This window comes from Triplophysa dalaica, chromosome 24 (assembly GCF_015846415.1).
Source record: "Triplophysa dalaica isolate WHDGS20190420 chromosome 24, ASM1584641v1, whole genome shotgun sequence".
NCBI classification, from domain to species: Eukaryota; Metazoa; Chordata; class Actinopteri; order Cypriniformes; family Nemacheilidae; genus Triplophysa; species Triplophysa dalaica.
Window position 1 is genome coordinate 397199 of NC_079565.1, and position 22064 is coordinate 419262.

Consider the following 22064-nt stretch of genomic DNA (forward strand, 5'->3'; position numbering starts at 1 on the left):
TTCTATTTTGGATATGCTTATGTTGTTAGATTAAGACCCTCATCTCTTTATATAATTATTTAATTAATCATTTTATTGACAATTGTTTGTTTAAATGTTCTTTAAGTATTTTACTTGTCATTTTTTGTTCCTTCTTTTTTAAAGGCTGTGCCAACACTAACTAATTTGCATAATATTTGTAGTGTGGTGTGGCATACATGTTAGTATTGAGATTTGTACAATAAAAAAAGTGTATTATTTTGGGTTTATAAATGATATATGACCCGGTGACCCGGACATGTTCTTGGCAGGTTGGTGAGATTCTCCCGCACTGTGTGGGAATGTGTCAAGGCTGTAGAGCTCTACAGTACGTGCCAGTAACACACTGCAGATTTAAGAGGGGGTGGCGACTCGGGGTCTCCTCTGTGGGGTGGGAGGGGTTATAATACCGACCTCAGCTGTTGTTGCTGGTTGGTTTGGCTCTGCGCGTGTGACGCGGGTTTATAAAGCTCGCTGACTTTGAGCACAACCAGAGACAGTTAAGGGGAGACATTTGGAAATGTTTGCACACTCTCATGGCTTGCACATCTTTCCATTCGTCAAATGCTCATTAAACATACCTAAATATTTATCACAGATCATTGCTGTTGTGCTCTTGACTCTCTCTTCATCGAAAGCCAAAATGGTGATGGTTCATAACGGCGGAGAGCGCATCGGGACACCGACGTCTCCATTTACGCACGGTGAAAGCGCGTCTTTTGCGCACTTTTAAGCACGTTGGACTACTGTGTGTTTTGGGTGATTTTGCAATGGACGACCTCAGCAATATATCACATTCATTGAATTCCTCAGACCCGTTCGGTCGGGACGAAGAGGTCGCCAAAATCGAGATCGCGGTCCTGAGCGTCACCTTCGTGGTCGCGGTCGTCGGAAACTGCAGCGTCCTGGTGGCCATACACAACACCAAGAAAAAGACTTCACGCATGCATCTGTTCATTAAACATCTCAGCCTGGCCGATCTGGTGGTCGCGTTTTTCCAAGTGCTCCCACAGCTGTGCTGGGAAATCACCTTTCGTTTCTACGGCCCGGATTTTCTCTGCCGTATCGTGAAGCACTTGCAGGTGATGGGCATGTTCGCCTCCACCTATATGATGGTGATGATGACCCTGGACAGATACATCGCCATCTGTCACCCTCTCAAGACCCTCCAGCAGTCCACCCGGAGGTCTCGCGTCATGATCGGAGGAACATGGGTCGGCAGCCTGGTCCTTAGTGTCCCCCAATACTTCATCTTTTCTCTCAGCGAGATCAAGAAGGGCTCGGAGGTCTACGACTGCTGGGCGCACTTCATTCAGCCGTGGGGAGTCCAAGCCTACATCACGTGGATCACCGTGGGCATTTTCCTGGTCCCTGTCATTATATTAATGACCTGTTATGGATTTATCTGTCACAGCATCAGGAAGAATATCAGATATAAAACCAAAAAGACATCAGCTGCTGGCGCGTGCAGGAACGGGCTGGTGGGGAAGAACTCGGTCAGCAGTGTGACCACCATATCCAGAGCGAAGTTAAGAACCGTGAAAATGACTTTCGTGATTGTTCTGGCTTATATCATCTGCTGGGCTCCGTTCTTCACCGTGCAGATGTGGTCGGTCTGGGACAAAAACTTCAAATGGGACGGTGAGAAATCTTTAAAAGGTTCAGGCAAAAAGACTAAATTCTGTCATCGTGTTTTCACCCTCATGTCATTTTAACCTGTATGACTTTCTGCAGAAGAACCCAAAATTGACTTCCATTGTAGGAACCAGTGAGACATTTCTCAAAATATCTTCTTTTGTGTTCCACTAAAGAAAGAGTCACATACAGGTTTTGATGTATTTCTTTCTTCTTTGTTCAGTTTAATTGATTGATTATTTGTTTAAAAGCTGTTTTATAAGGTTTAACAGATGAGCAACTCATACATTCAAATAGAAATAACACACTTTATGATTCACACCTTTGTATTTCAATATAGAAGCAAACAGTTTCTGATAGCAGATAACAAAACAGAAAAAACTATTTTAAATTTCTTTGTGCTTGATGTTGTTAATGTACATTTTCACTAAGTTATAAATGTCTGAACGGTCATATTTATTTTATGATGTGCACGATAGAAAGTGAAGATATATTCAGATTACACGATTAGTGAGCTGCTTTATATGATCTGAACACTTAAAACAGCAAAACATCCAGACAAGAGAGAAGTCAAAGAAAGACTTCAAAATACAAACATAGAGTAACATATACAAATGTAGCACAACTGTGTGTAACCGTTGATGCAATATGGGTGATAGGGTATATTGTGATGCACAAATAATAGTTAAAGAATGATACTAACAAGCCATATTAGATTAAATATATATATTAGTTAACAGATCATGAAATATCCCATTTGTGTGGACATGAACCTCTATTGTGTTAGACCTTTGATAGGGTTTGTTTATGGGACGCATGTGTTTATTTCTGCAAATAACAAACTGAACCTTTCACCAGGATTTATGATTTGTTTAAACATCATATTCTAGTGTATAAATAAAAATAATAGATGTATAAATATTACAATTTTCTTATCATAAAGTGTTTAGGCTATTTGCAGAAATGGACGGAGGTGATAATGTGATGAACATAATCTCTCTGAAAAGATCACACATGAATCATGAGAGGATTTTATCATGCCTTGATATACAGTTATGGGATATTTTATTTGACTTGTTTTCAGCCGACCGATTAGTGTAAATGACTAAATGCCTCATACAAAGAAAAATCAAAACTTAAAGGTTTATTAGTGAGGACCATACATAGATGAATTATTATCATATAAGATACACTCACACACACTGGAAAGACTTCTGTTGATTTGACTGTATATCAAACTTATGATCAATTCTATCCCCTAAACATAAAAGTCACACAATTTCTGCAATTTTACAGTTTCAATAAATATCATTCTGTACGATTTATAACCTTTTCCCTCATGGGGACCTAAACATTTCCCCACAATGTCAAAATCTACTTTTATAACTATCTTACAGTGATGAATACCAACACACACGTATGCACACAAACACACATACAAACACACACACGCACGCACACATACAAACAAGCACTCATACAAACACACACAAACACACAGAGGCACGCAGGCACGCACACACACAAAGATGTGCACACACACACGCACGCACACAAACACACACATACAAAGAGCCACGCAAGCACACAGATACAAAGAAGCATACATACACACACACAAAGATGTACACACACCCATTTTGTGAATGCAGATTCTATAGAAGGTATCAAAGCAACGACATAAACTAAAATTGATATACAATAAAATTCAACAAATTCTTTATTCAATACAATCATTATACAATAAAATATTAATATAAATGAATAATAGTGAAATAAAATAGAAATAGTTATATTAGTCACCAGCCAGACCGATCAATTAACACAAAGCAGAAGTTAAGTGTGAGTCAGGCCGTCTATATGAGCATTAAAAGTGTGTTGTGATGTGTCCACAATTGTGTTTATTGTTTGATGAAACATGTGTTTGTCACTGTGTGCAGACTCAGAGAATACCGCCGTGACTCTGTCTGCGCTGTTGGCCAGTCTGAACAGCTGCTGTAACCCGTGGATCTATATGATCTTCAGCGGTCATCTCCTGCAGGACTTCGCTCACTGTTTCCCCTGCGGACACAAAATCCAGCAGAGCTTCAGGAAAGAGGACTCGGACAGCAGCATCCGCAGGACCACGCTGCTCACCAAGATCACCAACCGCAGCCCCACCTGCAGCTCGGCCACCAGCGAGAGAACTTGACCGGTCGCCAAAGATCCTCAGGTCAGCTCAGACCGAGACGTAACGCCCTTTGGAAAGCCCTTTCATCCAGACACACAAAACTGGACGCAAGTCCCAGAGGAAATTGAAAAGTTTTGATTTCTGTAATATAAAGGAATGAAGAGATCAATAAGGAAAGGTCATTCTCTGGCAGGTTTAAGCACAGACGTTTATGAGATCTGGCGTGTCTACTATTTTTGGGAGAAATAGAACTCTGCTGTGCGTGGTGCCAAACATCACAGGTTCTCATGACTTTCTGTTTGGGAAACGTTGGAAACAAGAAAGCAGTAAATCTCTTGGGGGACTGTCGTACAATCGTGATAAGCGGGGAAATCTGTCAAGTTTTTCCTGCGAGGTGCGTCGACTAAAACACCGTTTATTTTGCCAGCAATTATTACATCTGAGTCAACCGGACACCTTCTGCCGGGAACAGAACCAAGTTCTCACCGACGCCAAAATATAAGACCTGCCTCCAAAAATAAAATGAATGTTGCACTAAAATAAAACACTGAAGAAACGCTCTGATTGATCAGACGTCAACACACCGGACATCACTCGTATCGCCAATTCTTATTATTTGTCGTGTAAATCATCTGGTTTTGCTTTTACGTGTCACAGTGCCATAGATGTTTATCACACACGGAAACTTTCTGCACGGCTTTAACGCAGAACCTCAGAAGATATGGGCTGTGTTTTGTGAACTATGCGTTGTGTTTTATTGTGCTGTGTATGACGACAGACCCGTAGAGAATCACTGCTTCACCGCTAGATATCAAGTCACTGTTCACAATCATAATTATTGCAGTTGAATGTGTTTTGATGTAGATATTAAATGTCAGATTGTAAAGACATGCACAAGTGTTTATCAGATGCTCTGTATTTGTGTTGATATTATTGTGAATGCTCTACGTTTTCTTGCCAAACTTTAAGTGTGTTGCACGCCTCACAAATGTCTCGGTGGATCAATGTGGCAATAAATGAAACTGTGAGGACTATAGATCTGTGCTCGGCTGTTCTTACAACCAACTTTTCTACTTTATATCATTCAAATGAAACTCTTTAAGTTCTTGCTGTGTAGTTTTAAAACCCTTAAAACATGTGTATTAAAGGATAGTTATTGTAGTAAACATACTTCTACTTGGAACAGAACTGGCTCGTTTTTTATTTTATTGTGAACTTTTAAACAGACTTTTATGTCATCGTACTCAGTCGGTTTGTTTAAAACTTTTCGTATCAATAAAAACTTATCATGGTACATTTTTCAAGAGGAAGTAATGCTAATATTTCATCTCTGTGAGGACAAAAAGTTCCGGTACAAAACACAATGCTTCAGTCCACAACATTTAACATATGAATGCTCTTGAGTTACACAATGAAAATCACCAGCTAGGACCCTTTCCAAACATCCCATAATAGCTTAAGAGCTTCCTGTTTGTTACACACACAGACCGCAGCTGTTTTGTCTCTGGAAAGAGAATGTGTGTGTGTGTGTGTGTGTGTGTGTGTGTAATTGTTTAGGATCTTTGTTTCTCAATGCTACATTCCTTCTGTTTATAATTGTATTAACATCAGATGTATTATTTGGACCTTTATATGTATTAATATAGTCATTAATCACTTCAGTTCTTTCATCTGATGTTCCATCATGGAAAATGTCTCTGTTAGTTCAGTCAAAGCTCTTGTGTTCTTCATCTGAACATACTCTGATTGCTTCTTCTCCAGTTTAACTGTGTGTTGTGTTCATGAATCATACACATCACGCTGTGGTCAGAAGTCAGTACTGGTGGTCCACATTTACATACGTACACATTCTTGACATTCACAAACACTCGTCCAAAATATTTTATTTTGCATTTCTTGTTCCTAACTGAACATGTTGTTTGTGTGTGTGTGTGTGTGTATGTGTGCGTGTGTTTGTGTGCATGTGTTTGTCTGCGTGCGTCTTTGTGTGTGTGTGTGCCTGTGCGTCTTTATGTGTGTGTTTATGTGCATGCATGCGTCTTTGTGTGTGATCGTTTGTGTGCGTGTGGGTGTGTGCGTTTGTGTGCGTGTGTTTATGTGTGTGACTTCTCACATCAGACATGTGTGTTTCCATGGTAACAGTCTTATTTTTCACCTTTGACTTTAATGTTTTCCAGATTCAAACCAGAATTCCAGTTGATCAGAAATTCTAATCATAGACTGCATCAATCTCTCTCTCTCTCTCTCTCTCTCTCTGTCTCTCTCTCTCTCTCTCTCTCTCTATGTCTCTCTCTCTATGTCTCTCTCTGTCTCTCTCTCTCTCTCTCTCTCTCTGTCTCTCTCTCTCTCTCTCTCTCTCTGTCTCTCTCTCTCTCTCTCTATGTCTCTCTCTCTCTCTCTCTCTCTCTCTCTCTATGTCTCTCTCTCTCTCTCTGTCTGTCTCTCTCTCTCTCTCTCTCTCTCTGTCTCTCTCTCTCTCTCTCTCTCTCTCTCTGTCTCTCTCTCTCTCTCTCTCTCTTCTGTCTCTCTCTCTCTCTCTCTCTCTCTCTCTCTCTGTCTCTCTCTCTCTCTCTCTCTCTCTCTGTCTCTCTCTCTCTCTCTCGCTGTCTCTCTCTCTCTCTCTCTCTGTCTCTCTCTCTCTGTAAGACTTATGTTCTCATTACTTTGAAAGTTTATGTTACCATGATCCTGAATGATTCTCTGGTGAGTGAATGTGCTGTTGTTTTCTGAAATCTGTCAGACCACAATGACGTGTACTTTATCATTAGCGGAATATACACTCAAAAAACAAACTTAATTAAATTAAGGAAAAACTTTTCCACTGTTTAAGAGAATAACTCAACAAAATGCAGTTTTAAGCAAAGCATGCTGGGAAATATAAGACCCCAATTATATATATTAAGATATTTTAACACAACACAACTCCTTATGTCGTCCAACATGAATAGATTCAGTTATATATTACTAAACATAAAGAAATCATGTTGTGAACACATTTTCACATTGACGTTAAGTAAATTGAATTGAGGACACTTGAATAAACTGAACAAAATGTTTACTGGTTGCATTTAAGTTGCTATTCTCTAAAGAGATATCTATACACACACACACACACATCTGGAATGACTACAATTCTGTCTAAATGTCATAATGGAGATGAATTGTTAGTTGTAGAACAAACAGCTTCCAAATTCGAGTGATGTGGCCGTTCTGGCCTTCTTGTATACGTGTGGCCTGAAGCTAAAGTATAAAATGTTTATTCGATGGAGAATTAAAGACTTCAGTGTTTAAATATGAACATTTACTGTTCAGTACATGATGGGCATGAGGTCTGAAAACAATGTCAAATATAATCTGATTCTCACATACTATTTCACGGAGACCCTGAAGCTCTGGCGTCAAGAAAGACATCATTAAGTATGAAGGATACAGGATTTACACATGCATGATCCCTTACATACTACTTTCACAACACACATCGTTTGATAAAATGCATCTTTTACACATTAATGGATGTTTTGAAAAGTGTCTGCTTCAGGCCTGCACAGATTTCAGATGTTAAAGGGACAGTTCACCAAAAAATGAAAATTCTGTCATCATTTGCTCACCCAGAAAATGTCCTCTGCTGAAAACAAAGGAAGATATCTGGAAGAATGTCAGTAATCACACAGATCTCATTCCTCGTTTACTGCCAAAGCAGAGAAAAGAAATACGTCAACAGGAGATGAGATCTGTTGGTTACTGACATCAGAACTTAGACATTCATATGTTTGGAACAACCTGAGGGTGATTCAATGAGACTGAATTTTCATTTAATGGTGAACTGTCCCTTTAAGAACACATCAACACTTGCAGGAAAACATGTTTTGATTTTATTCAAGTCAAAATATTCCAGGACAGTTTTACTGCGGTGTCATTTATCAGCAGTGTTTGGACTGTTTTACATATTTGAGTCTCTAACCCAAAATATTACATTTCAACTTCTAATTCATTCAGTGGTGATTTTGTGCTTTGGACATGAACAATCTTTTACATTTTCATTGAGGAGAGATGCTGTTCGTGGTTTTCCTTTGAAACCTTAAAACAGGTTTAACCCAAAGATGTTTATCAAAATAAATCACACACACATGTATGTATTAACAGTACTTTCCATGATAAATAGTTCTTCTCAAAGTATTGTTGTAAAAGAAGATCCCGGTAAACCTCATGAGTGTACGACTAGAGGACGTGTAGAAACCACAGTGATCATCTTGACCATCACCTCATCACCATGACGACGGGTTTAGCACAGGCCAGCACACCTCACCTCACAGTTTCCCTCAGAAGGAAGAAAAGTAAGAATCTAGTTTTTTTGTTCTTTTTTTTTCAGGTAAACAATGAAACAGCGTACAGACGGACTGCTCTCAGATCAGATTGTTGACAAACAGAAGGTCAATATGAATGTGTTCCTAAAGTTTCTTTCCTGTTCTGCTGTTGAACGTCCACCTCATAACAAAAGCCTCTCTTCTTTTTCTTGTCCTGCTGTATCCGCTGTGATAGAACATGTTGATGCCAAACCTTCATTAAAGAGTTTCATACCAGACCAACACTTCATGAGTGACTGATGAGAGTAAAGTCTGAGGATACAGAGGGGCAAAACTCTCTCTCTCTTCCTCTCTCTCTCTTTTCCTCTCTCTCTCTTTTCCTCTCTCTCTCTCTCTTTCTCACTCTCTCTCTCTCTCTTCCTCTCTCTCTCTCTCTTCCTCTCTCTCTCTCTCTTCCTCTCTCTCTCTCTCTCTCTCTCTCTTCCTCTCTCTCTCTTCCTCTCTCTCTCTCTCTCTCTCTCTCTCTTCCTCTCTCTCGTTTTCACATTCTGACTTTTAAAACGTTAACCATTAAAAACCATTTATGAAATCACTCATAGATTCACTCATATCTGTTCCAATGTGTTTTTACAGCCTGATCACTTTTCAAACAACTGGAGGCTTTTGAATAGTTATGATTTCATCATCATCATTTAAATGAATAATCAGAATTCACAGTTCATTACTCAAGATGATGAGGGTTTCATTTATAAACCATTAAATGTGTTTTATTGCTCATTATCGCACAGCTGGGTGACTGTAATGCATTTTAAGACACAATGAAGTCAATACTTTATCTAGTTTCACTTTTGTAAAAAGTCATCGTCGTTATTAATACGCCATAGGTCAAAGAGCATACGGGTCACATGACCATAGAACATGGCGGACACAGAATTATATTTTTTTATGGCGGACGCAGTATGTCCAAAATGTTTTCATACTACTCCCACTCATACTTTATAGAACGTACTGTTTTAACAGCCGATAGGTGTGTACTTATTCAAATTCAGTCTGATTCCAGATCACAGAGATGTCATGAAAATAACAGACATGATATCTCCAGGTACTTATACAGAATATAGGGCTGGGTATCGATTCTGATTTTCCGATTCTGATTCACAAGCTCTCGGTTTGATTTGATTCTCGATCCGAGTCGATGATTGTACACTGTAAAAATCATTTCAAAACACAGATCAAGTACCGGCAGAAAATTACCAGTAAAAATTATTTTATTTGACAGTTATTTCCGTTAATGCTAAAATGCGGATGAAAAAAGGATGAATTGATTTTTCGATATTTGTTTGCCCGGCTCTTGCTGTATCTGTAAAATGTTATTTTTCTGTTTTCAAGTTGTTCCAAACATACTTTTTTTTTCTGTTGAGCAAAAAATGATATATTTCGGTGAATGTAGGAAACCAAACAGCGTGGGGCACTATTGACTTCCATAGTAGTTTTGTTCCCACTGTATAGTGAATAGTGCCCCAGAATTGTTTGACTATGACAGAATTGTCCCTTTTAGCTGAACTATCACCTGCTTGTGGAAAACTCTCTGTCAAGTGTCGCTCCGTGTTTGTTTTTATGTTGCTATGCAGATTTCCGGCGAGTCCTCGTCTCTCTGCGATATTCTGATGAGTATCGAGTTCTGTGTTCAGGTCAGGTTTAGAACCAACGCTGAGGATTGTTTATCTGAAGATGAAATGACCTTGAGCTTCGACACAACAGACCATCACTGTAGATTCTGAACTCACAGTGTGACGTGTGAACAGATGAAATCATTTCCCAACAACAATCCAGACTTCAGACACACCAGTGCCTGACATTTCCAGTCCTGTCTGAGAAATGTCAACCTTTCAAATCCTCATGCTGTGGGTTTACTGACCCCGGGTCAGAGGGCTTTAATGAGTTTTTCTTCATAGACGTTTCTTCTGATGGCGGATCAGTTCTTACTGTAGGTTGGCTGAGAATCTGGCATGTGAGAGCTGATCTTGGATCAAGAGGTTTACCTTCCGTGTGATGATCAGTTGATTCTTCCCAGATGGACTGAAGGAAAACTGTGAAGAATTTGTGTGATGGACCGGCTCCTCGTGACGCCCTAAAATCTGTTTATTTTTTAAAATAAATATGTGTATACAAATGAAAGATGTGTAAGATATCATACATGGGCTAAGATAAATATTAAACTCCATTTTTTAGGAGTTGTATCCTCACTTTACATTGTTTTTTAAAAAGAAATATACTTATAATGTATGCCTCACATTTGAGCAATATTGAAATCTCACGGCGTTCATTTATGTCTTGATCACTAAGTAACTCACCGTAAGTGTTCACCTATATACAGTATTTGAATCGGTGACATAATACGTTTTCTATACATTGAAGGAACCTAAGTCTTAGAGCAGTATACAAATGATTTACAGGACTTTCTCATAGAGCCATTATGATGATTTGTGTCATTTCATAAACATTCATCTGTCCACAACAACCCAAAAGAATTCTCTCCCAAACTTCAGAAAATACACACACAGAGGGTTTCTACACCAGCCAGAACCAATAAAAATAACAAATTACCTGAATCAAAGCATCCATAAATCCAGTGTTTGATAGGAGGCTGATTTAACACTCTTAAATTCATGAAATTACCCATCAGCCCTCAGTTTCTCCATGATCCTGCTGCTCCAGAGCGACACAAGGACTGAAATCTCTGTTAAAACCATCTGAATTCTGTTCTCATGAGACAGCGACCTCTAGTGGAGCAGAAAAATCATTTTCCCCTCAAATAATGAGTCTGAATGTTTACGCACAACAGACATGATGGACAGTAAATGTTTCCTTCATATTATTTAGGGGTGAACTATATATGGCATTGGTTATTGACATAAATTACAGATTAATCCGATTATAACACATCATCAAAACATCTGATGACAAATCCCATAATCTCTGATGTTCTCTCATCTGCGGTGTGTTGTGTTAAATACTGTAAACGAATTCGAAAAAACCTCAGAAATAATTTTTCAGTATTATTCAAATGTGTTTAATATTATTTAGCATGGAAAACATTATCCAGAGAGATACATAAATGTATTTACAGATTATACCACAATATTGATTTTTATATAAACCACAATAGTACATGTACAATTTTATACACCAGTATTAGTTTATGCCACTAACTTTTGTGATGCTTTTGTGAATCATGTAAACTACTCTCAAGACTCATGATGTTTTATATTCTCAACGTTAATTTATAAAATTCAGCCTTATAAAATCAATCCAGTGTTGTTGTGGATGAACTACAGTGATGTATTTAAGCATTATAACCAGTAGTGTGTGTTATCACCACCACACTTGTGAAGTAAGTGAACAAAGGTCACTCAGAAAACTGTATAACATTCCTGATGTCAAGCCAGATGAACACTCATAAACAGTTTATGGGCTTCAAAAGACATTTGGTTTCAAAAACATCATATTAAAACATTGACCAAATGCTTGACAACATGTTTCAAACGATCCTCGAGTTAGTAATTCTACTAAATGAAATAGAAATAAACTCACTGAACTGAAAGAGTTAAAGGTTCATTTTGAAAGTTGAACTCATGTGAGTGACCTGCGGCGATGGTCACATGACTGCGTGTGAGGGGCGCGCAGGCTGCGGTGCGTTTACAACGCCGTTGTGTAGTGCGCGTTTCCGCGCAGCTCAGGACGCACTGGACGCGCGCACACACACACACACACACACACACACACACACACACACACCATCATGATGACACGCGTGAGATCGGCGGTCTCCAGCATCCTCGGCGGCATGATGAGCTCGAGCGCGGAGGAGAATCAGGCGCACCGCGCGGATCAGCCGCTTCGCTTCCAGTACTGCAGGCCGGATTTCCTCGCGCTGTCTCCTGATGAGGTGGAGTGCTCGGCGGATCACATCTCGCGACCCATTCTCATCCTCAAAGACGCCAAGCTGCCGTGGGCCACCGGATACGCGGAGTGAGTACCGATGCGCTCGGGCCGTGGACGCGCAACGGGTCGACATGCGCGTCACATACGCGGACGCTGCGGTTGTTTTGATTCTGTTTAATCATCGCACGCGTGTTGTCACGAGCAACAGAGATGATGATTTATCTCAAACATGCATGTGTATGTTCTCATGCAGATGTTGCAGAGCGCATGTGCGCACTTTACGCATTATAACCTTGGTCATGTGAAACTGCCCTGCTGACATAAACAACACGGAATCGAATGCTTATAGGTTTAAATGTTATTATGGAAATTGTATTGATTTGAAAGGAATAAGACAATCATCCATGCATTTAAAAACCATGACATCATTTTCAGAATAACACAACTTGAATGTACACGTGCGATCACAATGTTGTGTAATATGCTGTTGCGTTTACAGAAAGAGGTGAACTTGTGTCACATGCTCTCTGGTTCGGTTCATCTTTTATACACATACAAATATCCCCTCAGATCTGAATGATTGTTTCCCTGATTGAGAAAGTAAAAGGGCGTTTGCTTGCTTCCTCTTCTGTAGGTGCTGGTGTGTGGAAGTGAGATAGAGAGTGAGAGCTCTCAGTCCAGTAATGTGACCCGACTCATTTGTGATGAGAATATAATAGAAGCAGAGAACATCAGCAGTCCTTCAGCTTTAATGATGACATCAGGTCATTGTCTCACAGTGAACCGTTGAATGTTAACCAGTGAGAAACTGAAATACTGCGGCTCAGTTCATCTGATGTCTGTCATACAGATGGAGATCATTTGATTGATTTATCATCATGTGGTTTGGGTGCTTTTACATGTTCCCGCATGTGTTGCTGAAGTGCTTTTGAAACCAAAGTGTGTAACTGACCGACAACTGTTTGACTTGCACAGTATTTGACATCTACACTGCAAAAAATGACATTATTATTCTTTGTCTTGTTTTTAGTCAAAATATCTGAAACTTCTTAAATCAATGTAGAATTAGTTGACAAGAAAAGTGACCAAAGATATTTAATCTCTTTTCAAGGACAAATATAAGAATTAAGTAAATTTATGATAAAAACAAGCCAAAATTCTTCCTATGGGATGAGAAAAAGAATCGTGAAGTAAGGTTTACATTTTTCTCAGTCACTAAATTAAAGATTCTTTTTCTTACCCCATTAGCAGATTATTTGCTTATTATAAACACATATTTGCTGAAACTTCATATATTTTTGTCTAAAAACAAGACTTATTTTCTTAGCTCATTTTGCTCATCAAGAAAACGTCTCTTGATTCAAGAATTTTGAGACATTTGTCCTGGAAACGAGAAAAATACTGAGTAAGAAAGTCATGTTTTGCAGTTTAAAATTTAGAGATAGGAGAAAGAATTCAATCAAATGAGTATTTTTCATGTGGGAAGAAACTGGCTGCCTTGGAAACCCTGTAGTGATGAGGTCAATGATGAAGTGTTTTCTAGACTCACGCTGGTACTCATGACATCATCTGATGATAGAAAGTCAAAGTGCTTTGTTTGATAAATGTTTTAATAATGAAGTGATCAGTGCGCTGGAGGTTGAAACACAAGCGAGATGAATCTGTGAACCATCACAATTGTGTCTGTGACTTCAGAGGGACTATTGAATTGAAAATGTCAAATAAATGACTGGCCTTAAATCTCTTTGGATTGAAGTAAAGCCTCTGATGAAAATGAATCATACACTATAAGTAAAAACCAATATGTTACACGTTTCGTACGGTTTGATATCAAAGTTGTATTTGTCACACAGGGTGATAAACGCGGGTAAAAGCGCTCTGAATGAAGATCAGGCGTGTTGTGAGGTGGTGGAGCTCAGAAAGAGACCCGAAGACCATTCGAGTACCGGTTACACTCCCACCAGCAGGAGGCGCTCTTCACTTCCCAGTGCTGACATACTGGAGACCATTGACAACCCAGTGAGATGATTTCATCTGTATTTACATTTAGTCATTTAGCAGACGCTTTTATCCAAAGCGACTTACAGGTGGGGTAGCCAATAGAAGCAATTGGGACAGCATAAGTACAACAAAAGCATAAGTGCAATCAAAAAAAAGATTTACTCATTTATTATTCACACACATAGCATTCTTGTCACTAAATGCGTGGATCTTTCTTCATGTGTTTGTGTCTGTTTAGGAACACAAAGAACTGAACTTTCATTACTGGGGTCTGTTTGATGGTCACGGAGGTTCTGGTGCCGCTGTGTTTGCTTCCAAGTTTCTTCATCTTCACGTCGAGGAGCAGCTTCAGGAGGTGCTGGAGATCCTTCAGAATCCTTCCCTACAGCCGCCCACCTGTCTGGGCGAGGAGCCCACCCTCCATCACCTCCACCCCGTCGCAGGCTGCTCGCAGCGAGGTCTGTCCAGAGCCGCGTCTCTTCGGGGGGCGGCGGGGGCTCCGGGCTCTCCGAACACCATGACCCCGCGCTTCTTCATGGAGAAGAAGATCAAGCAGGAGAGTCTGGTGGTGGGGGCTATTGAGAACGCCTTCAAGGAGATGGTGAGTCGCTCTGTCACGTCAAGCATATATCCAAGGTTCAGAAATCTGCCATTGATTCTGGACGACAGTGAGATGAAATGGCCACTAGGTGGCAGTCATAGCCGTGATGTTGCTATATAAGGTGTGTGTGTGTGTTTGTGTGTCAATGCATGATTCAGGATGCACATATCGGCCGAGAGAGAGGCGTGTATTCCATCTCTGGTGGATGTACGGCTCTGGTGGTGATTTATTTACTGGGAAAACTGTATGTGGCCAATGCTGGTGACAGCAGGTGAGACACACACTTTCATTTCAATCAAAAACAAAATCAGTGTGTCAATCAAACGTATTCCGTAGATGCATGAAGATGTTATAAAGGTCTGTGCTGTTGTGTTTAAGGGCTCTCATCGTCCGTGCGGGAGAGATTATCACCATGTCCAACCCGTTTACTCCAGAGTCGGAGCGTCAGAGACTTCAGTTCCTGGTGAGAAAAACAGTCAAACTCTGGATTTCCAGATATCACAACGAATAAAAAAATGACAAAACATTAGCGCAGTATTTAACTGGAATGTGGACCCTGTTTGAAATACATTTATTTATATTAATTTACATATTTATGTAGTTTATACCTTAAAGTATGTTAAACTGGAACAACTCATTTTGTACTAAATAAGATTAATTACAAACGTGAGAATTATTTATTTAAGCACAGGTTTAAAGTTAGACTTTGAATTGTTATTTCGCACACACATATATTACACAAAATATTTAGTTCAATTACATCAGAAGTAACTGTCATTAAATTACAGACGAAATAAGAGTAATCCCTTACTTTACTTTTCATGGGAAAAGTAATTGTGCAGAAGTAGTACTGCGTCTATCTTCATTTAAAGACTTTTATATATGTTTGAATCCTTCTCAAAATTGACATTAAAATATATTGTAGGCTTAATTTAAGAAATGTGCAATGTGTAGATGTAGCAGTCCACATAAAGTGATATTATAATTGTATTTCAGTCTTAAGAGTAGTGTCAGTAAATAAGGAATATCATTTAAACTATACTAAGTGTTAAAGAAAAGAATTCTAAAGAAATAAAGAGAAGATAAAGATTGTGTCTAGATATTTGAGAGAAAACGCAAGAGCCTGAAGTGTGTTGTGTCTGATTCTCATCCAGGCTCATCTTCAGCCGTCTCTGTTAGGAAATGATTTCACACATTTGGAGTTTCCCAGAAGAGTCACAAAGAAAGAGGTGGGGAAGAGAATGCTGTATCGAGACTTCACCATGAACGGATGGTCAGTGTCATCACATACGAGCTCGTCTGTCTCTCTTAGAAATCTCTCTTTGGAGATGTGCAATTAAATGTAAAAGACTTATTGATGTGCTTCAATCCAAATGTTCTCATCTGACACTAGCAGTGTTTGCCAGGGAAGTTACTCGGGGAAAGTAATGAATTACTAGTTACTAATTACATATTCAATAGTGTCATAACTGTACAAACTACTCTCTCCACAAAGTGTTTAATTACTTATTACTAGAGCTGTCAAATGATTAATAACAATTAACTGCATCCAAATTAAAATATTTGTGTTTACATAATAGTCTGTGTACTGTTGATAATAATTTTGTGTTTATAAGCACATTCAAATACATGCATGTAGAAAAAGAAAAATATTAAAATGAACAAACATTTATAAAAAAATTAAATTATTGGTTAATATAAATAAATATATAATTTGATTTAAAAAAAAACTAAATATTTATACTCGATATGTGTTTATAAATATAAAATTAAAATCAACACTACACAGAAATATATAACATAAACACAAAGTTTTATTCTGGATGTGATTAATCGCGATTAATCGTTTAACGGCCTTATTACTAATGACTTTTTATATCTTCTATTAACCTTGATTATTTCAGTGATTTAAGGATAGACATGAAATGACTCTTTTAATTCATTCAAATAAATCATATAAAACTATATAGAGTATTATTATTAACTGACCAAAGAATAACAAATATAATACATTAAAGCACAGATTATAAAGTTAGACTTTGAGACTTGTTCAAGGGAAAATGAATTAATTACAGTAACTAGTCACACCTAACACTGGAAACTGGTGCCATTAATTCTGCTGTATAATCTATAAGTCTTACTGTACTGTACTGTGTGTCAACAATTTACTCAATTGTGTTTATGAGCGCTTTTCCACCATCGAGCTGAATCCTTCTTGTTGCTTAATCGTGCCGATCCCTGCCAACTGGTACGTAAATGGTTTCATTCTTCAGTGCTGAGAACAGAAATCTTTAGTGAATTTAATGCAAACTTGGCCTTGGTAACACAAGAGACTGAGCTATTAGACAACTGTGCTGAAAATTATGAGCCGAGAACGGTTTGTTATCATGCCGTGTCGAAGCAGGTTCACATATCTGTAACACTTCCATTCAGGCCACATTTACACAATGAAACAAAGTTTTTCCTTCATATTTTTGAAAAGTTTCACGTACACATGACAGCGTTATCAAAACTGTCTGTAAAAACCACAGATCCAAGAAAACAGATAAAAATCCTGTCGTGTTCACTCCAGGCCAGTGGATGGCGATGTTGGTGTGTAAAGAAACGACGTGCCATAGTACACACACTTTTAAAGTCTGGCGAGTGTAAATATTGTGTCTCTGGCAGTGTTGGGTGTAACGCGTAATTATTTTCTGTAATTGAATTACTTTTCCCATGAAAAGCAAAGTAAGGGATTACTCTTATTTCGTCTGTCATTTAATGAACGGCAGAGTTTTCAAAAAGTTGCACTTTGAGGCCCGTTTTCAGTCCCCCAAAATCTGAACTAAAGGGTAAAACGTACAAAAAGTTTCATTTGAAAACAACGTCGTGTAAACCGCCTTGATCGGTTCGGCGTGATGCATTGAGACAATTGTGTGCATTTTTATTTTTCCAAAAGAAATATTTAAATAAGTTGAGTATGTAGCTCAAAGATCAATCAATGATCCTGGATGTCTGAATGAAGCATCACTTTAAACGTTTAACAGTCAATGGAATAGATGATTTGATTTATTTGACACAGGCAGACGTTTGTGTTTCAGTGTTTGTCTGTTGTGTTGTTGTGTGCAGGGCCTATAAAACGGTTCAGGAGGAGGATCTGAAGTTTCCACTCATATATGGAGAAGGAAAGAAGGTGGGACTGCTGTGAAATCTGTAGAATACAAATGATACGTTATATGATGAAATGTTGAACTTGAAACAATACAAAAAAATATATAAGTCAACTTAATGAACTTATCTCCAATGATTTATCAGTGTACGCCATATTAAAGAAGAAATGTTTTAATGTCTTTCATTCTTCTTCATCTGAAACTGTTTTGTTGTGTTCACGTCTAAAGAGAATAATAATATGAAGAGATGTTTGATTTGTCAGTAAATGTTGTTGACTTTGCTCATAAGATGACTGATATAATCTTCAGGCTCGTGTTCTGGCCACCATCGGCATCTCCCGCGGCCTCGGCGATCATGACCTGAAGGTTCACGACTCAGACATCTCCATCAAACCGTTCCTGTCGTGTTCTCCAGAGGTCAGACCCCTCACACACTACACACACCATCATTATTGTAATGTGTTATAACCAGATTACATCACATCATCCTCACAGTTTGATATCACTCACAGAAACATACACACACTTGTCATGTTTCATGTCTGGATCATACGATCACCATTTCTATATGAGAATCATCCAGTAGATGTAGTGTATATCTCTGTCTCTCCTCCGCTCGGCTGCACTCTTCTGACATTCTCTTGATCTCTAATTCACTCTGTGCGCGCGCGCGCGTGTGTGTGTGTGCGTGTGTGTGTAGTTCATCGACGGTTCAGCTTTGAGTTTTTTTCATTTTCAGCTTCTCTTTAATCTCTTCCTCCTCCAGCGGGAATGCTCTTGTGTAACGTGTAGAAGTATGTAAAGTATGCGTGCGGTGTGCCGTCTGCAGCGCCCACTTCCTGTCTATTGTGTAAATGGTGGGGTCGAGGTCAAAGATCAGGGCAGGGTCATCACGGCCAGACGTTACGTTTGCTCTTATAAATCGGATCGGATGGTTTCATGTTAATGTGGTTAAAGCTTTATAGACGTCTTGGAGCGCTGCTTATCCAATCAGATGTTATAACGGGATGAATTTGTACTAATGTGCCTTTAATGTTCAGTGGATGTTGTCATTCGCACAGGTGAAGGTCTATGACCTCTCTCAGTGTGAACTCGGCGCTGATGATGTCATGGTCCTGGCTACGGATGGCCTCTGGGATGTGCTGTCCAATGAGGAAGTGGCAGAAGCCATCACTGGTTTCCTTGGAAACTGTGACCCTGATGACCAACACAGGCAGGTTGATCTGTGATGTTTGAAGCCGTGATGGATTACTCTTACATGTTACATTCATCTACATTGAGCAGCGTAACTGAGACTAACAAACTCAACTTTATGTAAATGTTAAATGAACATGATCACAACGTTGTGAAAAAATCATTTTTAAATCCTTTAAGTCTACTTCAAATGTATTTATACTACTGTATATTTTCCAATATACTTTATCTAGTAATATTAATATCAATGCTATAGTAGTATTGATATTCTTTTAATATTACTTGGGACTAAATTGGCGACTTCTTAAGGTAAGAAAAAAATGTTGAATTTAGTTCAACATAATTCAAGATTAGTTTTTGGCTTGTTTTTAACACTTAATTCTTATATTTGCTTTCTTAAAACAGGACTAAATATCTGAAGTCACTTTCCTTGTCACATAAACGTATCTTGATTTAAGAATATTTAGATATTTTTAGGGCTCTCAAACGATTAATCGCATCCAGAAAAAACACATACACATACACGTATACATATACATATGAAGGAAATCTTTAGGTGTATTTCTGGAAGCGATTAATTGTTTCCCGGCTCAAATTTTTACTAAAAGAAGACAAAAATGCTCTCTAAGAAAGATTTTTTTTGCTGTTGATATAAATGAAGTATGCAGCACTGAAGTGTGATTTTATAACGGAGAAACAAAGTCGACTGGAAGTATGCGCTCTTATTTTGTATTTTAAAACAAATATACTTATAGCACACTTAAATAAACGTCTTTTGGGATTGGTGACTTGTTATCATCTTTAGTTGAAGATATTCTTTAATCTCCTGTGATAAAATGACTGTGGAGTAAACAGCTCTTGTTGTTGTTCAGGTACACCATGACCGCTCAAGACCTGGTGATGAAGGCCAGAGGTGTTCTGAAGGACCGCGGTTGGAGGATCGCTGGAGACAGACCGGGATCTGGAGATGATATTTCAGTCTTCATAATTCCTCTGATGCACAGCAGCAGTAATGAAGCTGAAGCGAGCTGACCCGTCAGTTTCACACGCACGCTCGCAATATAATCCTGACGGTGTGCTTTGAAGAGCCGCAGCGATATTTCAAGCCTCTCAGTGTTGGTGGGATCAGTATATGAGTTATAACGTTTGCACAATGACTCCGGGAGGGTCCGATGGTTCTTTGAAGTTCTCCGTGGACAGATGTGCGCCCTCCACAGAGTGTTTATTCACAGAAAACTCATTTGGCAGCTAGGCGGAACCCACCGTGTCTTTGGTTGAGGACATTCGTTTATCCTCTCAACGTGTTTATTTTGCGGTTTTCCCTTTTTTCGAGTTCCCCAAAAATCAAAGCAATTTCCTCTTGAGATATTGTGATGAATTAAAATACGGCCGTGTGGTTCATTTCCTTTGCTTTGTGTGTTTCCACCAAATTCTGCTGTGTGATCTACACATCAGCCGCTGGAGATCTTTTAGTGTTTGTATATCATCCGCAGGTGCAGTTTATGTTTTTTGCACATGGTTTTGTTATTTGTATGTGTAGAATCTCATCTCACAAAAACACAAATCCATCCACGATGAGGCACCGCACTACACAACATCCGACCATACGGAGAGCGAATGTGGCCGGTGTCTGGCAATCTGACGGATGATTTTTGCTTCATGTGTTGATGGTTTTGACACTCATATTTGATTTTGCTCTTGGGATGTGTGCGAACTGAGAGTCCAGCTGACAAAAACTCAATCGTCGATTAAAACTACACAAACTCAAACTATTTGATGTGTTTATTGGGATTTGATGTGCCTCTACCATTCTCAGAATGGTTTTTATACACACTCCTACCTGCAATCTGTTGTCCAGAGCTCCTGTGTGGAGGTCCGATGAGCTCTGACTTAAACCCGTCATGATCACAGTAGCATCTTCCTCTCGTACAGCACAAACCCGCTGAGATCCTTCACATCTACACACACACACACACACTCCCCATGAGCGGCCATCTGCTCTACACAACCTCACTGTGACCAACACAAGACTCATTCGTCTGGGTGGTGCACACGCGTGATAAAATGATTCATATTTGTGTGTAGCTCCATTAATGCTTGAATGTTGATTTAAACCGTCTGTAGATTTAAATAATAATAATAATGTCTTAAATACATTCTAAATGATCAAATAACATGAAAAAGGGCACCGAGTCAAGTCAAATTATTTATATTTTTTTTGTTACAAAGCAGCTGTACATGAAACATTTTGACTATAAGCAAAACATTGAGATATATAAGAGTAAAAACATAAAAGGTGAAAACACAGAAAACAGACACATGCCGATTCAAGCACCACACACACAATATGCACAGACACACAAACATGTAGTCATCACTGACAAGGACACATTTAAGATAGAGGAGAGAGAAACAGGTCAAATATTAAATAAATTCCGGTATTCAATATTAATTTGAAGTGAAACTTTACAATTCTGATACTGAGCAGAGTTTGATCATATCTCATAAACTGACACTTCTAAAGAAAGATAAAAAATGACGCATGACTGAATTAAGCCCTTTACACACATAATAATGTTTATTCCCACTACGGAAAGTCAGCGATGCCAATTTTGAAGTAAACTGCTCCTTTAAACTTCAGATATCTGTTACAATAAAAAAAAACACTGTCTGGAGTACAAATGTAAATCTGTGAATGAGGGACAGACTTGAGAATCCAGTGACGTCCGAGTCTCATGATCTCAGTTTGAGTCGATCTCAAATATTTCTTTGATTATCAGACACACTGCAGCAGAAGTTCATCTGCAGGTCAGAGATGCAGCAACACTGAAGAATCTCTCAGAATGAGGTCAGCGCACATTATGTGTGAAATCCCTTTAATGTGACCACATACACGACGTCTCATTTATATGCACTAGAATGTAATTCCAGCTTCATATGTTTGTGCTCCCTGGAGATCGAGCCCACGACTGTTGTGTCGCGACCCTTGAGCTTGCGGGGGGTGAGACAGATGCTTCAGATATTAGGGTGCATTCGCATTACAGACA

At 38.9% G+C, this 22064-nt stretch overlaps 2 protein-coding genes across 2 annotated transcripts; both read left to right on the plus strand.

Annotated features, from left to right (window-relative positions):
• Positions 1-479: 479 nt before the first annotated feature.
• avpr1aa (arginine vasopressin receptor 1Aa) lies at positions 480-4859 on the plus strand. The gene is given in 3 exon segments (XM_056740443.1): positions 480-1659; positions 3594-3829; positions 3831-4859. Coding segments are annotated over 3 exon segments (1164 nt in total). The 5' UTR covers positions 480-788; the 3' UTR covers positions 3888-4859.
• Positions 4860-11690: 6831 nt separating this feature from the next.
• ppm1h (protein phosphatase, Mg2+/Mn2+ dependent, 1H) lies at positions 11691-20976 on the plus strand. Its single transcript, XM_056740491.1, has 10 exons — positions 11691-12159; positions 13926-14091; positions 14312-14674; positions 14833-14945; positions 15053-15137; positions 15829-15947; positions 17783-17846; positions 18133-18240; positions 18885-19036; positions 19890-20976. Exons 1-10 carry the CDS (start codon positions 11930-11932, stop codon positions 20047-20049), a joined length of 1560 nt encoding a protein of 519 aa, XP_056596469.1. The 5' UTR covers positions 11691-11929; the 3' UTR covers positions 20050-20976.
• The last annotated feature ends 1088 nt before the right edge of the window (positions 20977-22064 follow it).

Excerpts from the sequence above, each read along its gene's own strand:
- ppm1h (XM_056740491.1), top strand. The coding sequence starts at position 11,930 with ATGATGACACGCGTGAGATCGGCGGTCTCCAGCATCCTCGGCGGCATG. Across the intron at positions 14,946-15,052 it reads GCCAATGCTGGTGACAGCAG|GGCTCTCATCGTCCGTGCGG; the intron begins GTGAGACACACA and ends GTTGTGTTTAAG. Across the intron at positions 18,241-18,884 it reads TCCTGTCGTGTTCTCCAGAG|GTGAAGGTCTATGACCTCTC; the intron begins GTCAGACCCCTC and ends TCATTCGCACAG.